Consider the following 21,315-nt stretch of genomic DNA (forward strand, 5'->3'; position numbering starts at 1 on the left):
ATCTTATATAAGAAAAGTAACTATTTTCCAAAACAAAATAATTGAGTGGCACTGTCTTACGTTTTTGCAAATCTCCTTAATGTCTGGTTTAACTGCAGATGACTGGATTTTATTATCTGCTTCCTTTTTCAATATTTCCATATCACATGTTATGTAGTCTCCGGAAAACTCCACTGAACACTTGTGAGAGAATGAGAATGCAAAAGGCAGATAATGTTTTAGTATTATTATGGAAAGACTTCCAACTTCTCCGACTTCTTTTACCGCGTCTGGGGGCCACACTTTGTGGACCACTGTTTTAAGAGTTAACATTAGTCAATCCATCATCAGTTGAAAAATAGCCATGTTTCACAGGCCTGAGGATTTACATAAAATTTATTTATTCAGCAAGATGAAACAACAGTGTCCTCATTATAAAGCATCCAGAGAATAAACAAACATTGCCATTTTCATCCATCAAAAAAACTGAAGTAGAAATGAGGGACTGCACGTAAGGTAAAAGGATGGAAGATTGGGGATGAGGAGGCAGCCCGGAAGCCACTAAGACCCACCGAGTTAGGAGACGCAAAACCGGCAGAAGACAACGCCAAAGTGGTCAGGAGGAAAGAACTGTTGTTCTTAGGGGAAAGTACGGGCGAGGAAGGAAAATGGTTACCCGGCACCACCGAGTTGAAAGAATTAGGCCGGGATAGGAACGGGCGGCAGCTGCCCCACCCCGCCTTCATGCCTCCATGCACCAGGCAGAGGAGAACGGGGTGGGCCAGGGGCAAGGCGAGCGAGTCAGGGGCCTTCCCGGGTTCCTAAGGAGTTGTGATTTCTTTTCTTGTGCAGCGGGGAGAAAAGAGATGGCGCGGCGCGTAGCAGGGGGCCGAGGCGGGAACCCGAGGACCCCCAAGCACCTCGCAGACGGCGTGGAGGTCGTCCAGGAAGAAGGACAGTTCTGTTGCTAGGCAACCCGTCGTGGGCCCGCCTCCCGCTCGCGTTGCTAGGAGACGGCGAGGCCTGGGGGGGCAGCGGAGCGGGCCCTACGTGCTGACGCTAATTGTATATGAGCGCGAGCGGCGGGCTCTCGGGTCTTTTTTAGCGCCATCTGCTCGCGGCGCCGCCTCCTGCTCCTCCCGCCGCCGCCCTGAGTCACTGCCTGCGCAGCTCCGACCGCCTGGCTCCCCGTGCTCGCCACCGGTAACGGATGGGGGTCTGAAAGGGAAAGGGGAACGTAGGATCGGTCAGGCGGCCTGCGCGGAGGGAAGGGGCAGGGGAATGAGAGTGAGGGCCTCTGGCCTCCGGGGCCTCCCGGGTCGTCCAGTGAGGCCGGAGCCTGAGCCGTCCGCGGAGTTTCGTCCCCGTAGCCTGAGAGGGCCTCGGGGATTGGCTGGCGCTTTACTCGGGAACGGCTGAGGAGACGCGGGGGGTCGGCGGGGCCTGCGAGGCCTGGGGGCCCTGCTGGTGTGCGCCGAGGTTCCTTGAGCCCCACCGGCTTCTCCGCGCGGACGGGGAGCGAGGCCGCGGTTTCGCCTCCCGGTCCCGAGCGGTACGGCCGCTGTCTCTTCAAGGCTGCCGGGGTGCGGGCCGGGTTCGAGTGCGTAGCCCACCGCTTCCTCGACGCCCCCGCTTCCTCAAAAATAATCCCGGGAGGGAGGCCGCTGGGGGATGGAGAGAACGGCGGAGGCTGCGAATTCCGATGGGAGGGAGGGGATGTGAAGGGACGCGGCCCGGAGGGGGCGGGGAGGCTTCGAGGCTCCTGGGCTCTCCGCCCACTGGAGGCGGCGACGGTGCTGGGAGGGGAAACCCCGGAGGCTTCCCTAGACACGTGGCCGTCGCCTGGGCTTGATTGGAGACGGGGTCTGGGTTGTCCTCACTTGACTGTGAGTTGTAGGGGTGGTGGGATGTGAAAATTAAGAGTAAACAAGTCTAGCTTTTGGCTTTCAAACTCCTACCTGCTTCTCTTTGGTCTTATTTTATTGACCTTTTATTGGTAACAGAGGAAAGTATGAGTGTTGGATGGGTGATGAAGCATGGCCTCTACTGCCAGGATTTTAAAGAATTAACGCTTGTGAAGGGGTCGTGTTAGCTGTTGTTAACACGGGATTTTTTTAGTGTACCTCCAGTACAGTTAGAATTTAGATAGGTGTCTTGACCGGGATTTCATTACCTGGGGAGAAGTGATCCTAATTAATCTAATCCTGTAAACGGTTCTAAGAAGAAAACGATTTTTTGTTTTTAATGTCTTAAATTCTATTAGGACTTCTTTCACATTCTTACAAATTAGTTCCTTCATTGAAGTTCCCAGAAGTGGCTACTTAACTAGTTTTTAAAATGAATGGGGGCGCTGGGCGTAGGAAGTATGGGTGGAAATAGGCGTTAATGTAAACTTAGTGGGCCAGGTTTGTAGCCTGCTGTCTTGTCAGTGCTCCTAGTACACATAAAAGGAGGCAGTGAAGGGAGCCGGGAATGCGGTCTTATTTGGGAGGGCTAGGCTTTGAGAGAACAGAAAGAACGAATCTGGCACGTAATGTCCTCAAGGAGCCCCTATTTTAGATCATCACTGATAAATGATTAGTAACTAGTTGTGTAAGGATTGCACTTTTAAGTCTCTGAACATTGCCTTGTTTCAGAAGAGCTGTAGAACGGAATTTGCTGTTTCTGAAGATAGGTAGCATCAACGTATCTTTTAAAAGTAATATTTAGGGGCGCCTGGGAGGCTCAGTGGGTTAAGCCGCTGCCTTCAGCTCAGGTCATGATCTCAGGGTCCTGGGATCCGAGTCCCGCATCGGGCTCTCTGCTCAGCGGGGAGCCTGCTTCCCTTTCTCTCTCTCTCTGCCTGCCTCTCCATCTACTTGTGATTTCTCTCTGTCAAATAAATAAATAAAATCTTAAAAAAAAAGTAATATTTAATTAAGTCCTATTTTCTTGTCAACCTACGTTAACACTTCTGTACTTAAAATGCACATTACCTTTGGATAGGGGAAAAACTTACATATAGAATAACTTGTTTAAATTGTTGAGGTAAATAAATGGTTTACAGTGATCTTCTGGGCCTAAGTCTTGTGTTTGTTGGAAGTTCAAATTAAATACAAATTTTAAAAAATTAAGTTCAGTTAATGGTCCAAATCTAAAATGTGCAATTTACTTCTAAGAAGACTGGTCCTGGGGCCCCTGGGTGGCCCAGTGGGTTAAAGTACTCTGCCTTCTGCTCAGGTCTTGATCCCAGGGTTTTGGGCTCTTTGCTCAGCGGGGAGCCTGCTTCCCCACTCTCTCTCTCTGCCTGCCTCTTTGCCTACTTGTCATCTCTGTCTGTCAAATAAATAAATAAATAAAATCTTTAAAAAGAAAAAAAGAAGTCTGGTCCTTTGGAAGATAGATGGAATCAAACATTGGTTCTGAAACCTTGACTTCATAGATTATCAGGTCAATATTATGTTAATTTGATAAATACAACTTCAAAAAATTCATCATACCAGTTTGAAAAACCTGTAAATTTTATCTATTGCAAAGTACCTATTTTTGATACTGGGCCTGTTGACAAAATACTAAGCCAGTGCTAAATGTGGCACATGACTGATCTTGTTCGCTGGAGATTTAAACGACAACCAAAAACCCAACACTTGTACCAGAATTAATTTAGTCCAAAATGCTGTTGCTCATTTTATTACTTACCCAACTTGTCCATATTGTCTCCAGGTGACTGAATTCTAACCCCCCAAATTATATTTTAAAAAGCCCTTTTGTGGGAAAAGGGGCTAAAAGAGGCAGAATCTATTGGGCTTAAAGAATGAAGAAGATACCAAAATCAAATACTACATCTTTGCTCATTTTTTGATTAGTTGTAAATTTGAAATGTTAATGAAAATAAGATGAGAGAGGATGAGTCCTGATCACCGGTTTTGAAAACTGATGATCAGCCTATTCAGGTTACAAGTCTAATCAAACCTGTCATTATTTGTGTTTTTATTTGATTCTTTGAGTATTTTAGCATCTATTAGGACAAAATGTCTTTAAAAACAGCAAAAAAGCATTGGTTAGCTAGATATAAAATGTTAAGTTGTAGTGAATGCTGTTAAAAAAAAAAAGTGGGGGACAGAGTAGTATTTAACACTCTTTACATCAAGGACCCATTTAATGGTGATTTTAAGTGCCAATTCTTACTAATTTCATCTGAATAAGAAGTTCCCCTTTTTGGGCAGAGTAGGTTTTAGAAGGTGAACATTGTTGCTTTCACCCATCCTTGTAAGTTGTTCTGTACATTGATACCAGAGTACCAGATCACATTGCTGCACTTGCCATCCAAAGTGGCCTCTGTACTTTTGGTTACCAACCCTGCCTTTTACACTACATGGTTTGATACATTTTTATTTGTTCAGAAATTTTGTACATTTTAATTTTTATTGGGAAAGGGGGTTGTAATTTTGAAGAACCTATTACATTTAATTAACTTAGATTTAATTAATTATACTTAATTTTCTAAGGTAAAGAGGGTACAGAAGAACACAACAGGGGAAAATAATGTAAGAGCACAAATTACTTCGTATTACTAGCTAATTTAATGCTCCTAGAAGTAGGTAGTGTCCGCATTTTATGTGAACCGGAGGTACAGAGCAGTTAAAGGACTTCTTCAAAGTTATATAACTGAGCAATGATGACTTACATGAGGCTTTTGTATTGGTTTTTAAAGGGGGTTCCCTTGATTTAAACTGTTACACTATACATCAGCTTGGAATTCATAAGCACACTTCTTTGGATTCCACTGTGCTCCAAGGAAAGGCAACAGTATTTATTTATGGTCAGGGGGTCTTCAGCATTGAATTTGTTTAAATATGGTAGTTGAGTGATGGTCCCTAAGCTTTTTGTCTGGGGTGTGTGTGTGTGTATGTATGTATGTGTAATTCTCCCCTCATGTGAATAAATTAGTTTTGTTTGTTATCGCTTGGTGAATATTCACCAGATTTTCAGTTCAATCCAGGTATGTTTCTGTGCTGTGGGATCAGATGATAATCTAGAAAATTGAGCTCCCTTGGACTAGAAGTTCCGTAGTGTTCTCAAATAGGAGTCCATTTGGTGAGCCTAAAGAATAGGATATTCTAACTATGAGGTTGTGCTGGAGCCAAATCAAGTATTAAGCCCTTGGACCACTGAAAACGTTATTTATAGAAGAACAGTGTCTAAAATATAGATTTGCTTAAAAGTGAATTTGGAGGGAGATGTGAGGTCTCAGGTAAGCGGAATCTTATTATTGGTTCCCTTGAACTCTTTAAAACATTTGTAATTTTTCATGATTGGTTGTTTCCCTATGAAGTATGTCATTTTATGTAAAGGAACATCAGCTATTTTATTACAGTATAATCTACGTAACAGTAGGCTGATAGAGCAGGTGCTTTGGTTTTTTGGATGATATGACATCATATGGGTTTTGAAAGTCAGATTTTTAATTACTAGGTTCTTACCTTTTGTGTGTTGCTGAGCAGGTTGCTTAGTATTTTATCTGTAGATAGGAGGAAAGCCTAGAATAGTCCCTTACTGAGTAGGCTTCATAAATGTTCGCTTTCTTTACTTCTCATTGAAAGTCAGGAGAACTTACTCAGAGTCAGGTTTTCTGGAATGGTGAGAAGTTATTTGGTAACACACGTCTGGACATCCAACTACTACAAGAGCACAAAATATAACCAGTTTGTGGTTTAATTCAGTGACTTGTTTCCCCTCTTCAGTGGAAGATTTTTTGTGTGTTCAAGTTCTCAGGTTAAGATTTGCCTTCAGTCACATTGTAATGAACAGCATCTTTGAATTGAGATCTGCACATTACATATACTAGGTAGTGAATAACACTATTTTACTGTAGAGTGACCTTTTTATTTCTAGTATTGCTTTTCCTTAAACTTGATTTTTAGATGTTAATAACAGTTATACCTGCTTTCTTTGGGTTAGGATTATATTTTACTGGAAGACTATATCCTTATGTTATAGAGAGGTTTCTTATAAATGGAATGTAGTTGGATTTTCTTAAATCCAGCCTGACGCTTTTTAATGGGAACCTTTAGTTGATTTATCTTCACCACTGACTTAATGTTGTGGTAGTTTTTTTAACACTACACAACGGTGATACTTAAAAATGTTTATTTAGATACATGAAGTTATCCTTTTTGCCCCTCATTTCTTCTTGGAAATTAGTTCTTCCATTTGGGATCACTTGCCTTCTGCCTGAAGAATATACTTAATAGAATATATGAGAGAGCTGGAGGCGTATTTTCCAGAAAATACCTGTTTCACGTTCCTTCTTAGAAGGTGTTTTAGTTATAATATTCTAAGATCTTTGGCTATTTTTAGCACATTGAGGACTCTGTTGTCTTTTGTGTCTTTTGAAGAGAAGGTAGCTGTGTGTCTTTTATGGCTTTAAGCTGAGTATTTTCTCTGTGTTTTTGAGGTGACTTGTCTTTAATGTCTTGCCTTTTCACTGATACTTCTAAGTGTAGGTTTCTTTTTGATTTATCATGATTGGGATTTGTAGGGCTAACCCCATCAGTTCTGGTGGAATTTGTAGGGCTATCTTCCATCAGTTCTGGAAAATTCTTGGGTTTTATTTTTTTTTTTTTTAAAGATTTTATTTATTTATTTGACAGAGACATAGAGAGCACAAGCAGGCAGAGAGGCAGGCAGAGGGAGAAGGAGAAGCAGGCTCCCCACCAAGCAGGGAGCCCGATGCCCTACTCCATCCTAGGAACGACCCTGGGATTATAACCGGAGCCAAAGGCAGCTGCTGAACTGACTAAGCCACCCAGGCGCCCTCTTAGCTTTTCATTTTTTTCAAGTATTTTGTGCATTCTTTCCTTAACTCCTAGAACTTGTATTAAATCTTCATTAGACTCTATTGTATACTGAAATATCTTTTAACATTAGTTAAAACCCATAAAACGTGCCATTTTCTAGCCTTTATAGTCTCTGCCATATTTTGGAAGATTTCTTCTAAGCTTGCATTCCTCAATTATCTTTCCATCTGTGTTTAGTCTACTGATAAACCTGCCCATTTGGCCTGATTTCCATTATTTTATTTCTCAAAGTTCTCTCATTCTTTGCTGGATTTGCTTTATCACCTTTAATAGATGGCTGTTCTTTGCAGACACTGCATTTTCAAACTCAGTAAGCATGGTTGTCATTTGTCTATGTTTATAAGTTTATTTATAGTCCTTTTGACAGTATTTAAATCTTTGGGGCAGGTTTCTATTGTATTCTTTCTATTGCCTTTACTGCTCTTGAAAACTACTTGTATAAATTATTTGAGGTCTAGAATGAAGGTGCCTTTCTCATTCGGTTGTATAGATACTTAGGAACATGATGAGGCAGACCATTTAAAGCTCAGGGCTTGAGGTTTTGGGACAACACTGATAAGTGATTCTAGTTTATTTGTCCAAGAGAACTGGTTTATCATCCCTGATAATACAGCATTTTGCTTAAGTGGAGGGTTGCTATAAAGATTTCCTACCTTGGATAGGTCTGGGGCTTTTGATTTTACCTCTCAGTAGTTAAAACATTGCTTTTAAGATTTCAGCAAATTTTTATTCTGGACTTGGAATTATTTTATGCAGAGTTGGTCTGCATAATTTAGCTTGTCACTACCAGAAATGGAAATTCTTCTGAATGAACTCTTAGAAAGTAATTTCATGTCTGATAAATAAAATTTTCATTGATTTAATGTTGAGTGCAGTTAAAAAAAAAAAAACCCACAAAACCCGACAAAACTGATGGAGGTATTAGCGGAAACTTGTGTTTTTTTTCAATGTGATCTGATTGTCTTAAGAATCACCTACGTCAGGGGCTGGGGTTTCTTGTTTAGAATGGAGATTTTTGGGTCCGTTCTCTGACCTCTTCGTTCAGAATCTGGGCATGGGGATTAATCTCTTTCTCTTTTAAAGAACTTAGTTGTAGTTTTAGATTTACAGAAAAGTTGTAGAGCTACTCTGTAGAGAGTTCCCAAATGCCCCTTACCCAGTTTTCCTTAATGTTAACATCTTAACATTACCATGGTACATTTATTGGTTACTCTGTACATTTTAACGATCATCTCAGCTAATTATTTTGCAGAAATATTGACCCTGTGCTGAGATAATTAAAAATGGACAGAACTGAAAAGCTTACATTTATTGAATGTTCAGTAGTTATCAAACGCAGGTTAAGTCTTATAAATTTGCATCTTAATAAGAGTAGTCCAATAAAGGAATAGATTTTTTCATATTTTTGTAGGTGGTGAATAAGACCAGAAGTCATTTGCCTGAGCTAGATCTTTACAAAGCTGGTATCAACCCAAATGATTTGACTACAAAATTAGGTCTGCTTTAAAAAACAGAAGTGTGTATAACCAAGAAGTCTAACTCAGAGTGGGCAGGGCATAGTGGAGAAAGTATCTCTGAAGAAGTAAATGCCATCCTGTCTGTCTTGAATCATCTTTAATAAAGAATCAAAGAGTTTCATTTAAAGAGTTTGAATTCTAAATGTGACCCCATGAAATGGACAGGGAAGGTAGCAGTGTAGCCATTCTTTTGAGTACATTTTAAAATGTTACAAAAATCTGAATTTAGAAGTTTGGGGGGGTTGTTTTATATTTTTGATAATTGCTGATCTTAACGAGACTTCAACCCAGCAAATTCCAAAATGTTAACAAAATGTATTTGAATATGGAAAAACCAAATATAAGTTCTCATTTTCTCCCAGCCTTTTCTTAAAGGTGAGTATTACTAGGTTTCTGGTATATCTGTTCAGAAATGTTTTATTCATAAAGTATGTGCATGAGTATGCATGTTCATGTGTATATACACAGACACACACAGGTATACACACACACGCACACATATGCATATATATATATATTCCTGTCCAGATTGAATTTTGCCATAAGCCCTGTGCTCTTTCTGTATCTGCTTCATTGGCTGCAAAGCATTTCATTGTATGCACATTCCATGCTAATACTGTTTATTTTTGATGAGATAAATAATTGTACCTGCTCTGTCCATAAGCTTTATATATTATTACTCTGAAGGATGCAGTGCAGCGACTGGCAGAAGCACATATAATCCCTGTAATATGAGTCTTGTGCTCTGGTTAGTGGGGAAAGATAGATCTTAGTCAAATAATCACACTAATTTGTAATTACAAACTTGAGACATCTTATGATGGAAAGAAGTAGGGCTTTCTAGGAGTGTGTACAACCAAGAAGTCTTATTTAGCCAGAATATACAGGTTGGAGAAGCCTCTCTGAAAAAGTAAAACTTGGAGCCAAGAGCCAAAGATTATGTTAACTGAATTTTAGAAGAGTGTTCTAGGCAAACATGATAAAGCATAGACCTTGAGATTGATAATTTTTTTTTTATATTAGAATCTCACAAATGAATAACTAAAGCTGGAGACAAACATATTTAAGGTTTTTTATATTACTATTCCAAAATTACTCTCCAGAAAGAACATAAGCCATATTTAAGACTGCATGTTCACCACCATTTTCCCTGCATTAAAAGAGGAGTCTTGCTGATTTGATAGACAAACTGGAATCCTACTTGTATTTCTTTGATGATTAAGATTCAATATTTCTCTTATTTTTGAGTTAATATTTCTTAATAATTGCTAAATAGATTGTTAATGTTGGCTAATTACCCAGCATCACTAGAGAAGTTTATCAGTGCTATTAGAAATTTAAAACAAAAATACTTAAAGTAGAATAGGATACATTATTAGGAAGAAATATTTTCTTCACATTGTTCAAAGGATGGATGTTGGCTCACTAATAATACTCCACATATTAGCTCTTGACTGCTGAAATCAGTAACTCTTTTTAACTCATAGAAAACATATTGATATGAGGAATCACACCTTGTAGCTTTCTGAGAGTTAAAAGTCTGTGGTTTTAAATTACTAAAAGATAAAAACTTGATTTTAATGTGGGATCCTAAGCTTCATTTAGATATTTTTTTTTTTTTTGGTAGTCTGTGCATTCATTATGTGTGGCATTAGCCATTTTCCTGCTTGAATATAACATGTTTTACCTTCAGTTTTCTTCTAAAAGAAGTATTTTCTAAGTTAATACTAATCTATAGCGGGGAAAGAATTTAGGATATTCGCCGGTTGTGTTCTAACAGTATTGCTGTAAGGTAACCAAGAATTTGTTGACAATGTGCCAGCATATCCAGGGTAGCATGGTGGGGGGTGTGTGTGTGGTCCTTATCAGTGATAAGACAGGAAGTACTGAAGAGATGGGGAAGGTTTACTTGAAAAAGATTGGGACTCAGAGCTTTTAAACTGTCATTAAGTTGTTTAAAGGACTAACTTTTTTTTTTTTTTTTAAAGATTTAATTTATTTGACAGAGAGGGAACGCAGGCAGGGGAGTGGGAGAGGGATAAGCAGGCTTCCCGCTGAGCAGGGAGCCCCATGCAGGGACTCCATCCTAGGACCCAGGGATCAGTGACCTGAGCGGAAGGCAGCTGCTTAATGAGTAAGCCATTCAGGTGCCCCAGGACTGACTTCTGATGCAAAGATTATTAAACTTTTTAGGAAGATTTCTGGGGGCATAATGGTGGCAGATTTTGGCTTTTTAACAGGAATTTGATAAGAATACAAAAATGAAGTGGGTTCTGTGAGGTACTAAGTCTAACAAAAATTGACCATTTGTATGTTAAAGGAGTTTGATTAAAGACCTCTTGTATTGTTCTTTTCTGTGATACTAGCATATGTCAGATTCTTTACCAGCAGTACTATTATGAAATGTCCTTACATGGTAGAGTCTAAAAGCCTAGTAATAACTTCATTATTTTTAGCAGTATCCTCTGAAAAATTACTTTGGGGGCTACTATGAAAGTCCATGTATATGTGCCATGATTTTTCTTCTTAACACTGATTTTTTTTTTTACAAGATTTTATTTATTTGAAAGAGAATGAGAGAGAAAGAGAGCAAGTGTTAGAGCATGGGGGGAGGGGCAGAAGGAAAAGCAGACTCCCCGCTGAGCAGGGAGGCCCAGGCTGTGCGGGATCATCCTATAGGACTCCAGGATCATGACCTGAGCCAAAGGCAGTTGCTCAACCAACTGAGCCACCCAGGCACCCCACAGTGATGTGTTTTTAATGGGAGTATACGTTCCTTCTTGGGTTAGTTCTCAGTGTGGTACTGATTTAAAGGGTTTGGGCATCAAATGTTTTTAATGGTTTTGAATACATTATATATAAATGTATATATAATTTTTGTTAACATTGGCATTTCTCTCCATAGATATTTGGAGTTCTTAACAACATGGCAGACATTGACAAGTAAGTGCCAGATAGTTGGTTTTTTGTTTGTTTTTTAACTTGTCCCACAGATTGGGCTTCACTTTGTACTGTGATGTAATTAATAGCAGTAATAATAACATTATAAAAATGTATGGTAAAGACTGATGCTTAATACCTGCCTATATAATAGATGGGTACAGTGTATCCAAAACAAAATGTAGTATATATAATCATTGTCTTAAATAAACCATTCGCCAGTGGTTCTTAGGAATGTGCTGAGCACAGAAATGAGTAAGAAATACTTGGAAAATCCATTTTTACCATATGTGTATTTCCCAAAGACTTTACTACTTCCATATTAGTGTATCATACAAAAAAGATAAAAAAGAGTGTATGAAATGTATATGTAGGGTTTACTCTAGGATACTTATATTTGAGTTTTTAAAAGTAAAACATTAGTATTAGAAGCCCAATGTCCCTCTTCTCAGTTGCATCCTCCACCTTCTCCAGACCTGTAAGCACTGTCTTGGCATTTGTCTAAATCATTTGTTTTGTTTTGTTTTGTTTTGTTTTGTTTTGTCTTTTTAGAGTTTTAACACCTATACATTGTTAATCAATGTTTAATTTTGAAAATTTGAATAGCAGTCTCAAACTTATCTGTGTTTAAAAAGAAAAGCGGTATTACCACTATCAGTTGAAGTCTCCAAGGTAGGAAAATAAACAAAAAGATTATCTGGGTCATAATCTAGCATCAGCTTTCCTGAAGAATTTATTGGGCAAGGTCATGTACTCTAGAAACATCAGTTTTATGAAGTTGGCTTCTAGCAGAGTTCTAGTGTGGATGGATGTCTTGCAGAAAAACGGTAAGGGAGAGTAAGTGAGCTGCATTATTTGTTGCTTACGATTTCACATAGCTTGGGAGTAGGTTAAACAACACTTGGATTTGGATGGGGGTATGATACACACAAGTTGTAGGCAGCAGAGCTTTGAGGTGGGAAGGCAGGAAAATTTACACAAGGGCATCACATTCAAGTACATGTAAGAATCTGGCCTATCCTTCCTCGTTTAAAAAAGAATGGCAGCAGGTATTTTAGTGATAACGGCTTTCAAAGTGATTGCCTTCTGCATTATACTGCTCCAATCTGGATTGTTTAACCTTGGTTATATAGCCATCATTGTGGATCTAATTTTTTATCTTCTGGGGTTTCATTTTGTTTTTTCTCTTGGGTTTGCTATTTGCAAATTTGTATCCCATATTATTTTCTTTTTTGGTTCTTTAATACTTTCTTGGAAGAGTACGAGGGAAATAAATTATTTTGAGATAAATGACTGGAAAGGACAGTTCTATCCTTATGTTGGATAGTTTGAGTGTAGAATTCTCCTTTGGGAATGCTCTTTCTTCAGAATTTTGAAGGCATTGCTCTGTTATCAGTTGGCTTCCAGTATTGCTGTGTTGAAGTTCAAAGTCATTATAATTCTTGATCATTGTATGTGACACTTTTTGTTTTAAACATACATATTTCTGGAAGCACTCTGGCTTCAGAGTTCTGAAATTTTCACATTGTTATATGTATTTTTAAAAATTTGTTGTAGTAGGCATTCAGTGGTGGGCCCTTTCAGTCTGGCAACCTGATGATGGCTTTCAGTTCTGGGGAATATTCTTGATTTATTTTGTTGATTGTCTTATTTCCGTTTTCTCTTTCTGGACCTCCTATTATGTTAAATGTTGAACTTGTTCTAATTATCTTTTGTCTTGTTTTCCATCTTTATCTCTGCTCTTCTTTCTAGGCAAAGTTGAAGAAATTTTTACTTTTCAGCATGTGAAGTGTCTAAATTTCTGTTGTGTAGTTTTCGGGAGTGTCTTTATTCTCTGTTCCTGTTTTTTATAGCATCTTGTTCCTACTTCATTGACTGTAATATCTTTTTACTGGATTGTGGTATCTTTTTTGTGGATGTTTTTTCCCTGTGTAGTTTGTTTGCTCTTAAATTTTTCTTTCCTGTATTTGTTTTTGTCTCCATATAAAAGCATTTTCTCAAATAGGACGTAAAACTTGGTTGCCTACTCACTAAGATCTGGGTGGGGGGAGAATATGCAGTTTAAAAAAAAGTTGATTAGAAAATTTGTTGTGGGGTGGAGGGAGGCTTTTAATTTAGATTGTAGTGAAAGGTCATCAGGGTGGTTGTTTATTGTGAGAATCCCCATTGTCAGAATGATGTGTGTTTTTTTTTTTTTTTTTTTTTGCTCTATGTCAGATACCTTAAGGAAGAGTGTCTGGGTGAGGATCTGGCTTTCAGTTACAGAGTCCAAATTGGGAAAAGGTGACTAGAGTACGTTCTCTACATCCAACATTCTAGCGGGATACAGTCCTATATCTGAGACTGTTAGCTCTATCTGTGGTCTTCTAGTCTGAGCTCTTAGTTTAACCCTTTCCAAAGAAGAAGCTGCTGTGCTTCTGCTAGATTGAGGGAGAGAATCTGGAGATTAAACTGCTTTATCAGTTTTTGTTTAGTCCTCCCTGTTTTCTCCAATTTCATCTCTCCAGCCCTAGTTCCAAAAGTGTCCTTTTTGATTTTGTGTTAGGTCTAGTTTTCAGATTTTCCCACTGTTAAGTTAGATTTCAGTTCTCCGTGAACTTGCTGCTGCTGCTGCTTTCTTCTCTTTCTGTCCTTCAGTGTTCGTCTGTTTAAAAAACCCTTTTATCCTAATTTTAGTAGAGATTTTGGAAGGATTAAGATCAGAGGAGTATGTGCAATCTGCCATCTTAACCTTGCAACCTCATTTTGTTTCGAACTTAAGAAAAAAAAAAGAATAAATTGGTTTTGACAGCTCAATTCCCCACATCACCTTATTTAATTTTAGATGGCTGTGAGCACTAGGAGGGTGGAAGGAAGGGAGGATTCTTGTTTTTTAAAGCAGGAGTTAGCAAGCTTAAATGACCTCATTATAAATATTTTAGGCATTTTGGGCCGTATGGTCTCTGTTGCAGTTACTCAGCTTTGCTGTTGTAGTGTAAAAGCAGCCATAGACTCTATGTAAACAAACTTACATGGCCGTATTCCAATAAAGTTTTATTTGCAAAAATAGTGGGCTATATTTGACCATGTAACATAGTCTGTGGACCCCTGTTTTAAGGCCTTAAAATGTAGGTGTTCAGTAAATGACTAAAATCACACTGGAGGAGTAGCTGTGCTATGTGATCTTTATTTAATGGCCCTTAAATCTATGTACGTTTAGGTTTATACTAAATCAAAGACAGTTTCAGAAATAATCTATTGTTTCTGATGGGAAGGCTGAATTTTTTCTTAGTTTACAGGGACATAAATTTTGCTGGCAGAATACAGTTGACTTTTTTCTGTATTTGTTCTTATATGAAAATTAGGTGGTATTTGTCTGTGTATGAAAGTTAATACTTGAAGTGATGTTGTTCCTAAACGTGAATGTGACCAAATACTAAAATGTAAAATCACACAAGGAATTATATGAAGACCTATATGTTGATTTAGATAACCTTATTTCCCTTTTTAATTCTCATTGTAATTTCATATTCAAAAGCTAGATTTTTAAGGTGAAAGGGGGTGAATGTTATCTTACTACTTTTTTCCTTTTCTTTCAATGGTGCCATCTCCTGGCTTTAAGTACAAAGTAGACTCAGGTTTTCTTAACTTTTTGCCCATCTCCACTATGAAGTAAAGAAAAAGGGAATTCCTAAGATAGTGAGTACAGGCTGATGTGATTGCCCTGTAGCCATCAGGGATCCAGGATCCTTGTTCTTTCAAACTCCTTCATTCTGTTGGCTTTCATTCTCTAGGATGCCTCATGGTCCCAGCATGGTTGTTAGAACTCTATAATTTGTATCCCTATTCTACGAAGGGCATAAGATCAAAAAGGCCTCCCAGTTGTCTGTTCTCCTATTAAGGAGGCATACTGAAAATTCTGTACATTTTGCTTTTTAAACTCACTGCCCAGAATTACATAACCACACCTAGCTAAAAGATAGGCTGGGAAATGCAGATTTTTAAAAGCTTGGTGTATTTGCCATCTCATGTAAAATCAGGGTGCTTTTAAAGAAGAGTGAAGTCAGCAGATACTGGGTAGAGAACATAAACTTCTTGACCTCATGTTCCTGGAACCAACCCTATCGAACCACATTTTTAAAGCTAAGAGTAGAGGGGCCTCTGCTGGCTCAGTCGGTGGAGCATGCAACTCTTGATCTCCAGGTTGTTAGCTTGAGCACCACATTGGGTGCAGAGATTGCTTAAAAATAAAATCTTGGGGGAAAAAAAAACCTTAAAATATAAATTTTATATTTGACCATGTGCTTTTAAATGAAATTTTACGTACTTCCAGTTTATTCTGTTTATTTATGAAGTTAGAAAGAAAACTGAATTACCTTTTGAATTTCCTATTCATATTTTTGAAAGAGGCATATTAACCTAGAAAATGAGTTGAAGTTTTTTATAATTTTTTATTTATTTTTTGGTAATTGGTACATTTGAACCTTGGTGTGATACTATGATATTGTAGCAAAGAACAGTCTGAACTTGATCAAGATTTGGATGATGTTGAAGAAGTAGAAGAAGAAGAAACTGGTGAAGAAACAAAAATCAAAGGTATTATTTTAAATTACTTCAGGAGCCAGTGATTGCTGGCACATGTCTTCTAGAGGGTAGTAACAAATATTGTTCCCTTTTGGATCCTTGTCTGCTTTACCCATGTGTCCTATACGTCTAGTTCAGGAACAGTTTGTATGTGTATGTTTGGGGTGGGGGGAAGAAAGCAGGGGAAGAGGGAGATGGATATAGAGTGGTAATAAGGGAGGAAGGTATGAATATAGTTAGTGACCCATCAAAAGTTACTTGGTGTACCCTCTACTGCTGGAGTGACATGGCATAGCTGGGTCAAACAGCTGCCTGTGAGTTTTGTCTGAATTTAGAAATGTTATAGGTCTTGGTGGGAGTTGTTTCTGGTGGTAGTTGTAAACAAACAACACTAGCTTAGAGTTACTGGAAATGTTCAGTATTTCATATATAGAAAATATATAGTTGTAAATTTCAAGCTTTTTAAAAATTCTTTCCAACCAAATGACAAAAAAGACATTTATTAAATGTAAACAAAAATCTTAAAGTTTTTTTCAGCAAATAATTATAAAGGGAGAAGTAGCGATGGTGGTGGGGAATTGTGCTGCTTTAGGTTATGCCCTGTAGGTATGGGCTAAGAATTAATACTAGATGATTCAGATTTTCATTGTTGAGCCAGATGGAGGTTAATTGTGAAAAGACAGCTGAACTTCAGCTTCAGCTTTCATCTTGTAGCATTGTCTTAAAAGATATGTAGCTCAGTATCCTTAGTGGCCAACATTGACATTTCTAAAGTCATGTTGGTTATCATAACTGTACACCATCCAGTAATCAAATTAATACCAGGAATCGACAGAAACATAACTGGGCAAATTCATGTCAATTTTGTGTAATGTCTATTGACGAGATAATAATAGCAAAATAATTTGTTTTGCCTAAATCTAGTTTATTTTTGGATTTAGTATAATTTTTAGACAAATTAACAACCACATTTTGTTTGGCTTTAGTTACAACCTTGGTTGTCTCAGCTATTAACTTTCTCTGTTCTGATACACAGAAGCACACTAGACTGTACGTATCAAACAAGCAGTTAGGTTACTTCACAGTCTTTCTCCCAGGGTCAAAAGTGTCAGTACACTTGAAGTTTTCTGATAATGTGTTGTCTACTATCAAAGCATTATAATGGAGTCATAGGTAGGCATCTGGATGAAGCTTTGAGCTTCTTAAAAACGTAAAGTAGATGAAACACAAGGTAGTAGGAAGAGAAGGGATATTTATAGTTAATAGTAGTTGTGGCAATGGCCATGAGAAATGGTTAGGTCATTAAGAATCTGAACATCAGGTTTTTCTAGAGTGGATTTTCCTCAGCTTGCTCCCCATCTCTACTCAGACCAATGAATTACGGGCTAGTCAGGAAAACTTCATTATTGGATTGTCCTATTAAAATAGCATAATACATTTTCATAAAATCCTTCTTCCGATGCCTTTTTTTTTTTTTTTTTTTTTTTTTTTTAAAGCGCGTCAGCTGACTGTTCAGATGATGCAAAATCCTCAGATTCTTGCAGCCCTTCAAGAAAGACTTGATGGTCTGGTAGAAACACCAACAGGATACATTGAAAGGTACAAGTTCTTCTTTTCTGTAGTCTTTATTTATCCTTCTATAATCAGCATTGCAGGTGTATCTTTTTAAGGCCATCTAGGACTCATATACTTAATAGTGGAAAGCTAATGTCTGTTAGTATCTAGCATAGGATTTTGGGGAGTTTAAAATTCGCTGAGCACCACCAATTTAGACTTGGTCTTTTAAAGTTTGACTCCTCTCCATAGGAAGTACACTGATCTTAACCATTTCTGAGCTTTGTTCAGAGGTTTACTAGAATTACACAGAATTAGAAGAAATGCGTATCTCTTATTTCACTGGTTCTGTAAATCATTAATAGTAGCCTGTATATCTTATTCTACTTAAAATTCTTTTTTTACTTGGCTTTATGAGTTTAAGCCCCATCCATGTTGCTCTCCGTGTGTAATCTCTGGTCAGTAGTTTCTGGCTTCTGAATGTTATCATTTATGGTGATTTGTGTCCACCATGTTTTATTACATGCTTTTTCTTTGATGGATATCTTGATTGCCTCTGAGCTTCATCAGCACAGATTCCATTGTAGTGGTCCTCTTTTTGCATGTCTTCTTAAAGAACTGTGTAAGAATTTTGGGGGGGATACATACAGTGGTATTGTTAGTTACAGGGTATGCAGGCTTTTAAGTACTTCCCAGCTTGCTTTCTAGAATGAATCTATCCAGTGCATGAAGGCAACCTACATCCTTGTCTCTGCCAGTAGTTGTGGCATCATTCAGCTTTATGGATTTTTTGCTTTTACCAGTCTAATTTTATTTGTACTTTTTGTTGTCTAATGAGCTTTTTATTCATGAGTGTGAACCTTTTAGGTTGTTCTCATTGTCCATTTTCCTATTGGGGTTTACTATCTTGTTTTGCGGGAGTTTTTTGTATATTCAAGGTGTTAATCTCTTGTTAGTTTTAGACTTTGTAAATAATCTGTTGTCATTTTTATTAACTTTATCCATATCATTCTCCATAAAACAGAAGTCCTTAATATTTTAAGTTCTGGGTTTTTTGACCTGTGGCTTATTCAAGTTAAGAAGTACTTAACTAGTTCCTTCTGCATTTCCTGTTGACTAGTTTTACCTTTCATCTTTAGGTCTTTAATAAACCCTCTTTGTATTTAGCTGTGCATCAGGGTTTTTTGTTTTTTTGTTTTTGCCTTATTTACTGAGCTTGTTTCTATAATACTTCACTAAACAGTTCATTATTTACTCATTTATTTGTGATATGACCTTTATTGCGTATCAGTTTCTTATAAACACCTGTGTTTGTCTTTGAGCAGCACTCTTCCTTTAATTTGGCTTTTTAGTATGTAAATGGTATCTGGCAGGGTGATAATTCTATTAATTTGTTTCTTCCTGTAATATCTTGCTTGCTTTTACCCTCCCTCCTTTCCTCATCCCCTGTGGAATACACTCTTAAGATTGGCCTAATCATATGTAGACCTTTATCCAACATATGGTTGATAGTAAGTTTATTGGGGTTTTCACAGAACAAAACAGTCCCCCCCCCCTAAAATTTTGATAGGAGTTGCATTGAATCTATAGATTAAGACGGGTAGGGAATTCTTCTAATGTAAAATTGTCTCATCCATATCCTTGTATTTATTGAAATCATACTCTCTTTTATTACAAAGTATTTCTCATTGTCTGTTCTTGGTTAATTTCTATATACTTTAGTTGTGTTGGTATTGTGGATAACATCTTTGTGTCATATTTCTGGGTTGAATGTATTCTGGTTGAATGTATTGTATTTCTGGGTTGAATGTAGAGAAGAGTGCTATTGATTTATTTTTATTTTTTATTTCTTTGTTGTTGATCTAGCATCCAGAAATCTTGCTACACTTACTATAGTAATTTGTTCTTTTCTCCCAGAGGCAAAAGATCTTGTCTGCAAATAATGGCAGTTTTAGCTCTAATCTTCTACATTACAGCACACCAGGTTTATTTTTATTTCATTATAACATTGGCCAGGACTTTTCAGTACTGTGTTAGCATTAAATGTGCATCTTTATCTTATTTCTAGTCTTAACCAGGAATGGATATAAAATCTCTCCATTAAACTTTGTGTCCACTTTGATTTTTTATGACCCTTTTTCTGTATGTATTCAGATGGTCTTTTGACTTTTTCTTTGAATCTGTTAAGTACACATTGAATATATTTTTGGAAACATGTATTTCCAATACTAAACCAGCCTTGCATTCCTGGAATAAATTTAATCATGTATTAATATTGTACTGTTGAGTCAAGTAGTCAATATTTTATTCAAGGTCCTTACTCGTTAGTGAAATGTCCTTGAATATGTGTGTGTGTTTGGATATACATGTGTGATGTATATATATGTATATTTACAATACAGAAACTTTAACAGGATGGTAATTCCATGCCCTGTTATTAGAGTCAAGATTTCAGCTGCTTAATGAAATAAACAGGGTTGCTGTTAAAAGCAGCTTGTATAAGATAGGAATTAACTGTTCCCTAGTGGTGGGTAGAATGCTTCTAAAAATGGACTTTGGCCTTTGGTTTGAGAACCCTTATTTGGATTTGCTCCATTCCCCTTTCCAGTTTCTTGAGTTGAGGGCTTGGTTTATTTGATTTTTATTAAAAAATTATCTTCTGTGGCCTTAATATTTGTTTTTCTAAATGTTCTGTGAAAGTTAAGTGTGAAACTATATGCTGAAATTAGTAGCCTAGACATTAATTGTGTTGTTCAGGTTCTCTTATTTCTGCTTACTGATTGATAGCTTGCTCTGACAGTTTCTGGGAAGAATGTGTTAAATTCTGCTTAATCTGTTTCTCTCTGTAATTCTATTAGTTATAGATTAATATATTTTGAAGCTGTATTATTAACTATATGTTTGTGATGTGTAGATCTTGTCCTTTTGTTCCAGTTTACCAAATGTCCTCTGTCGTATTTGGTGGTGGTGGTGGTGTTATAAATTGTTTTGTCTGATACTAAGATAGCTATTCTAACTTTCTTTTGGTTTTTATTTACATTGCATGGATTTTTCCATCCTTTTATCTCTAGTATGAAGTTTGCTTCTTTATTAGTAATTTTATTTATTTACTTATTTATTTATTTTAAAGATTTTATTTATTTATTTGACAGCGAGATCACAAGTAGGCAGAGAGAGAGAGAGAGGAGGAAGCAGGCTCTCCGCTCAGCAGAGCCTGATGCGGGGCTGGATCCTGGGATCATGACCTGAGCCAAAGGCAGAGACTTTAACCCACTGAGCCACCCAGGCGCTCCCTTTATTAGTAATTTTAAACTCCATTTCTTGAAAGCGGTATTTTTTTTTTTTTTGGACTTAATTGCTATTATTTTATAATTTATTGTGCTTTGTTTTTTCTTTTTCTTTTTCTTTTTTTTTTTTTAAAGATTTTATTTATTTGACAGAGAGAAATCACAAGTAGATGGAGAGGCAGGCAGAGAGAGAGGGAAGCAGGCTCCCTGCTGAGCAGAGCCCGATACGGAACTCGATCCCAGGACCCTGAGATCATGACCTGAGCCAAAGGCAGCGGCTTAACCCACTGAGCCACCCAGGCGCCCCTGTTTTTTCTTTTTTTTGCTTTCCATTAAATCAGGTGGTCTTCTGTTAAAGTTCCTGCATTCTGTTGTTTGTTATTATGGTAAAGGGGCTCATAACTTTTTTTTTTTTTTTTTTTGGTAAAGAGATTTTATTTATTTATTTAACAGAGATCATAAGTAGGCAGAGAAGCGGGCAGAGGGGATGGGATGGGACGGGGTGGGGAGAGCAGGCTCCCTGCTGAGCAGAAAGCCAGGTGTACGGGGGCAGGGGGTGGGGCTCTATCCCAGGACCCTGAGATTTTGACCTCTGAGAGCATGAGCCGAAGGCAGAGGCTTAATCCACTAAGCCAC

General features: G+C 37.8%; 1 protein-coding gene across 6 annotated transcripts in view; it reads left to right on the top strand.

Annotated features, from left to right (window-relative positions):
- Positions 1–1,052: 1,052 nt before the first annotated feature.
- NAP1L1 (nucleosome assembly protein 1 like 1) overlaps positions 1,053–21,315 on the top strand; it is a 33,944-nt gene continuing 13,681 nt past the window's right edge. For 5 of the 6 annotated variants that reach the window (XM_032346951.1, XM_032346952.1, XM_032346953.1 and 2 more), the window contains exons 1-4: positions 1,053–1,182; positions 11,241–11,278; positions 15,765–15,850; positions 17,335–17,437. In XM_032346951.1, coding sequence (XP_032202842.1) covers positions 11,262–11,278; positions 15,765–15,850; positions 17,335–17,437 — 206 coding nt within the window. In that variant the 5' untranslated portion in view covers positions 1,053–1,182; positions 11,241–11,261. The remainder of the gene's footprint in view (positions 1,183–11,240; positions 11,279–15,764; positions 15,851–17,334; positions 17,438–21,315) is intronic. The other variant, XM_032346956.1, reaches the window with a different exon arrangement.

The sequence above is a fragment of the Mustela erminea genome, chromosome 6 (genome assembly GCF_009829155.1).
Source record: "Mustela erminea isolate mMusErm1 chromosome 6, mMusErm1.Pri, whole genome shotgun sequence".
Taxonomy (NCBI): domain Eukaryota; kingdom Metazoa; phylum Chordata; class Mammalia; order Carnivora; family Mustelidae; genus Mustela; species Mustela erminea.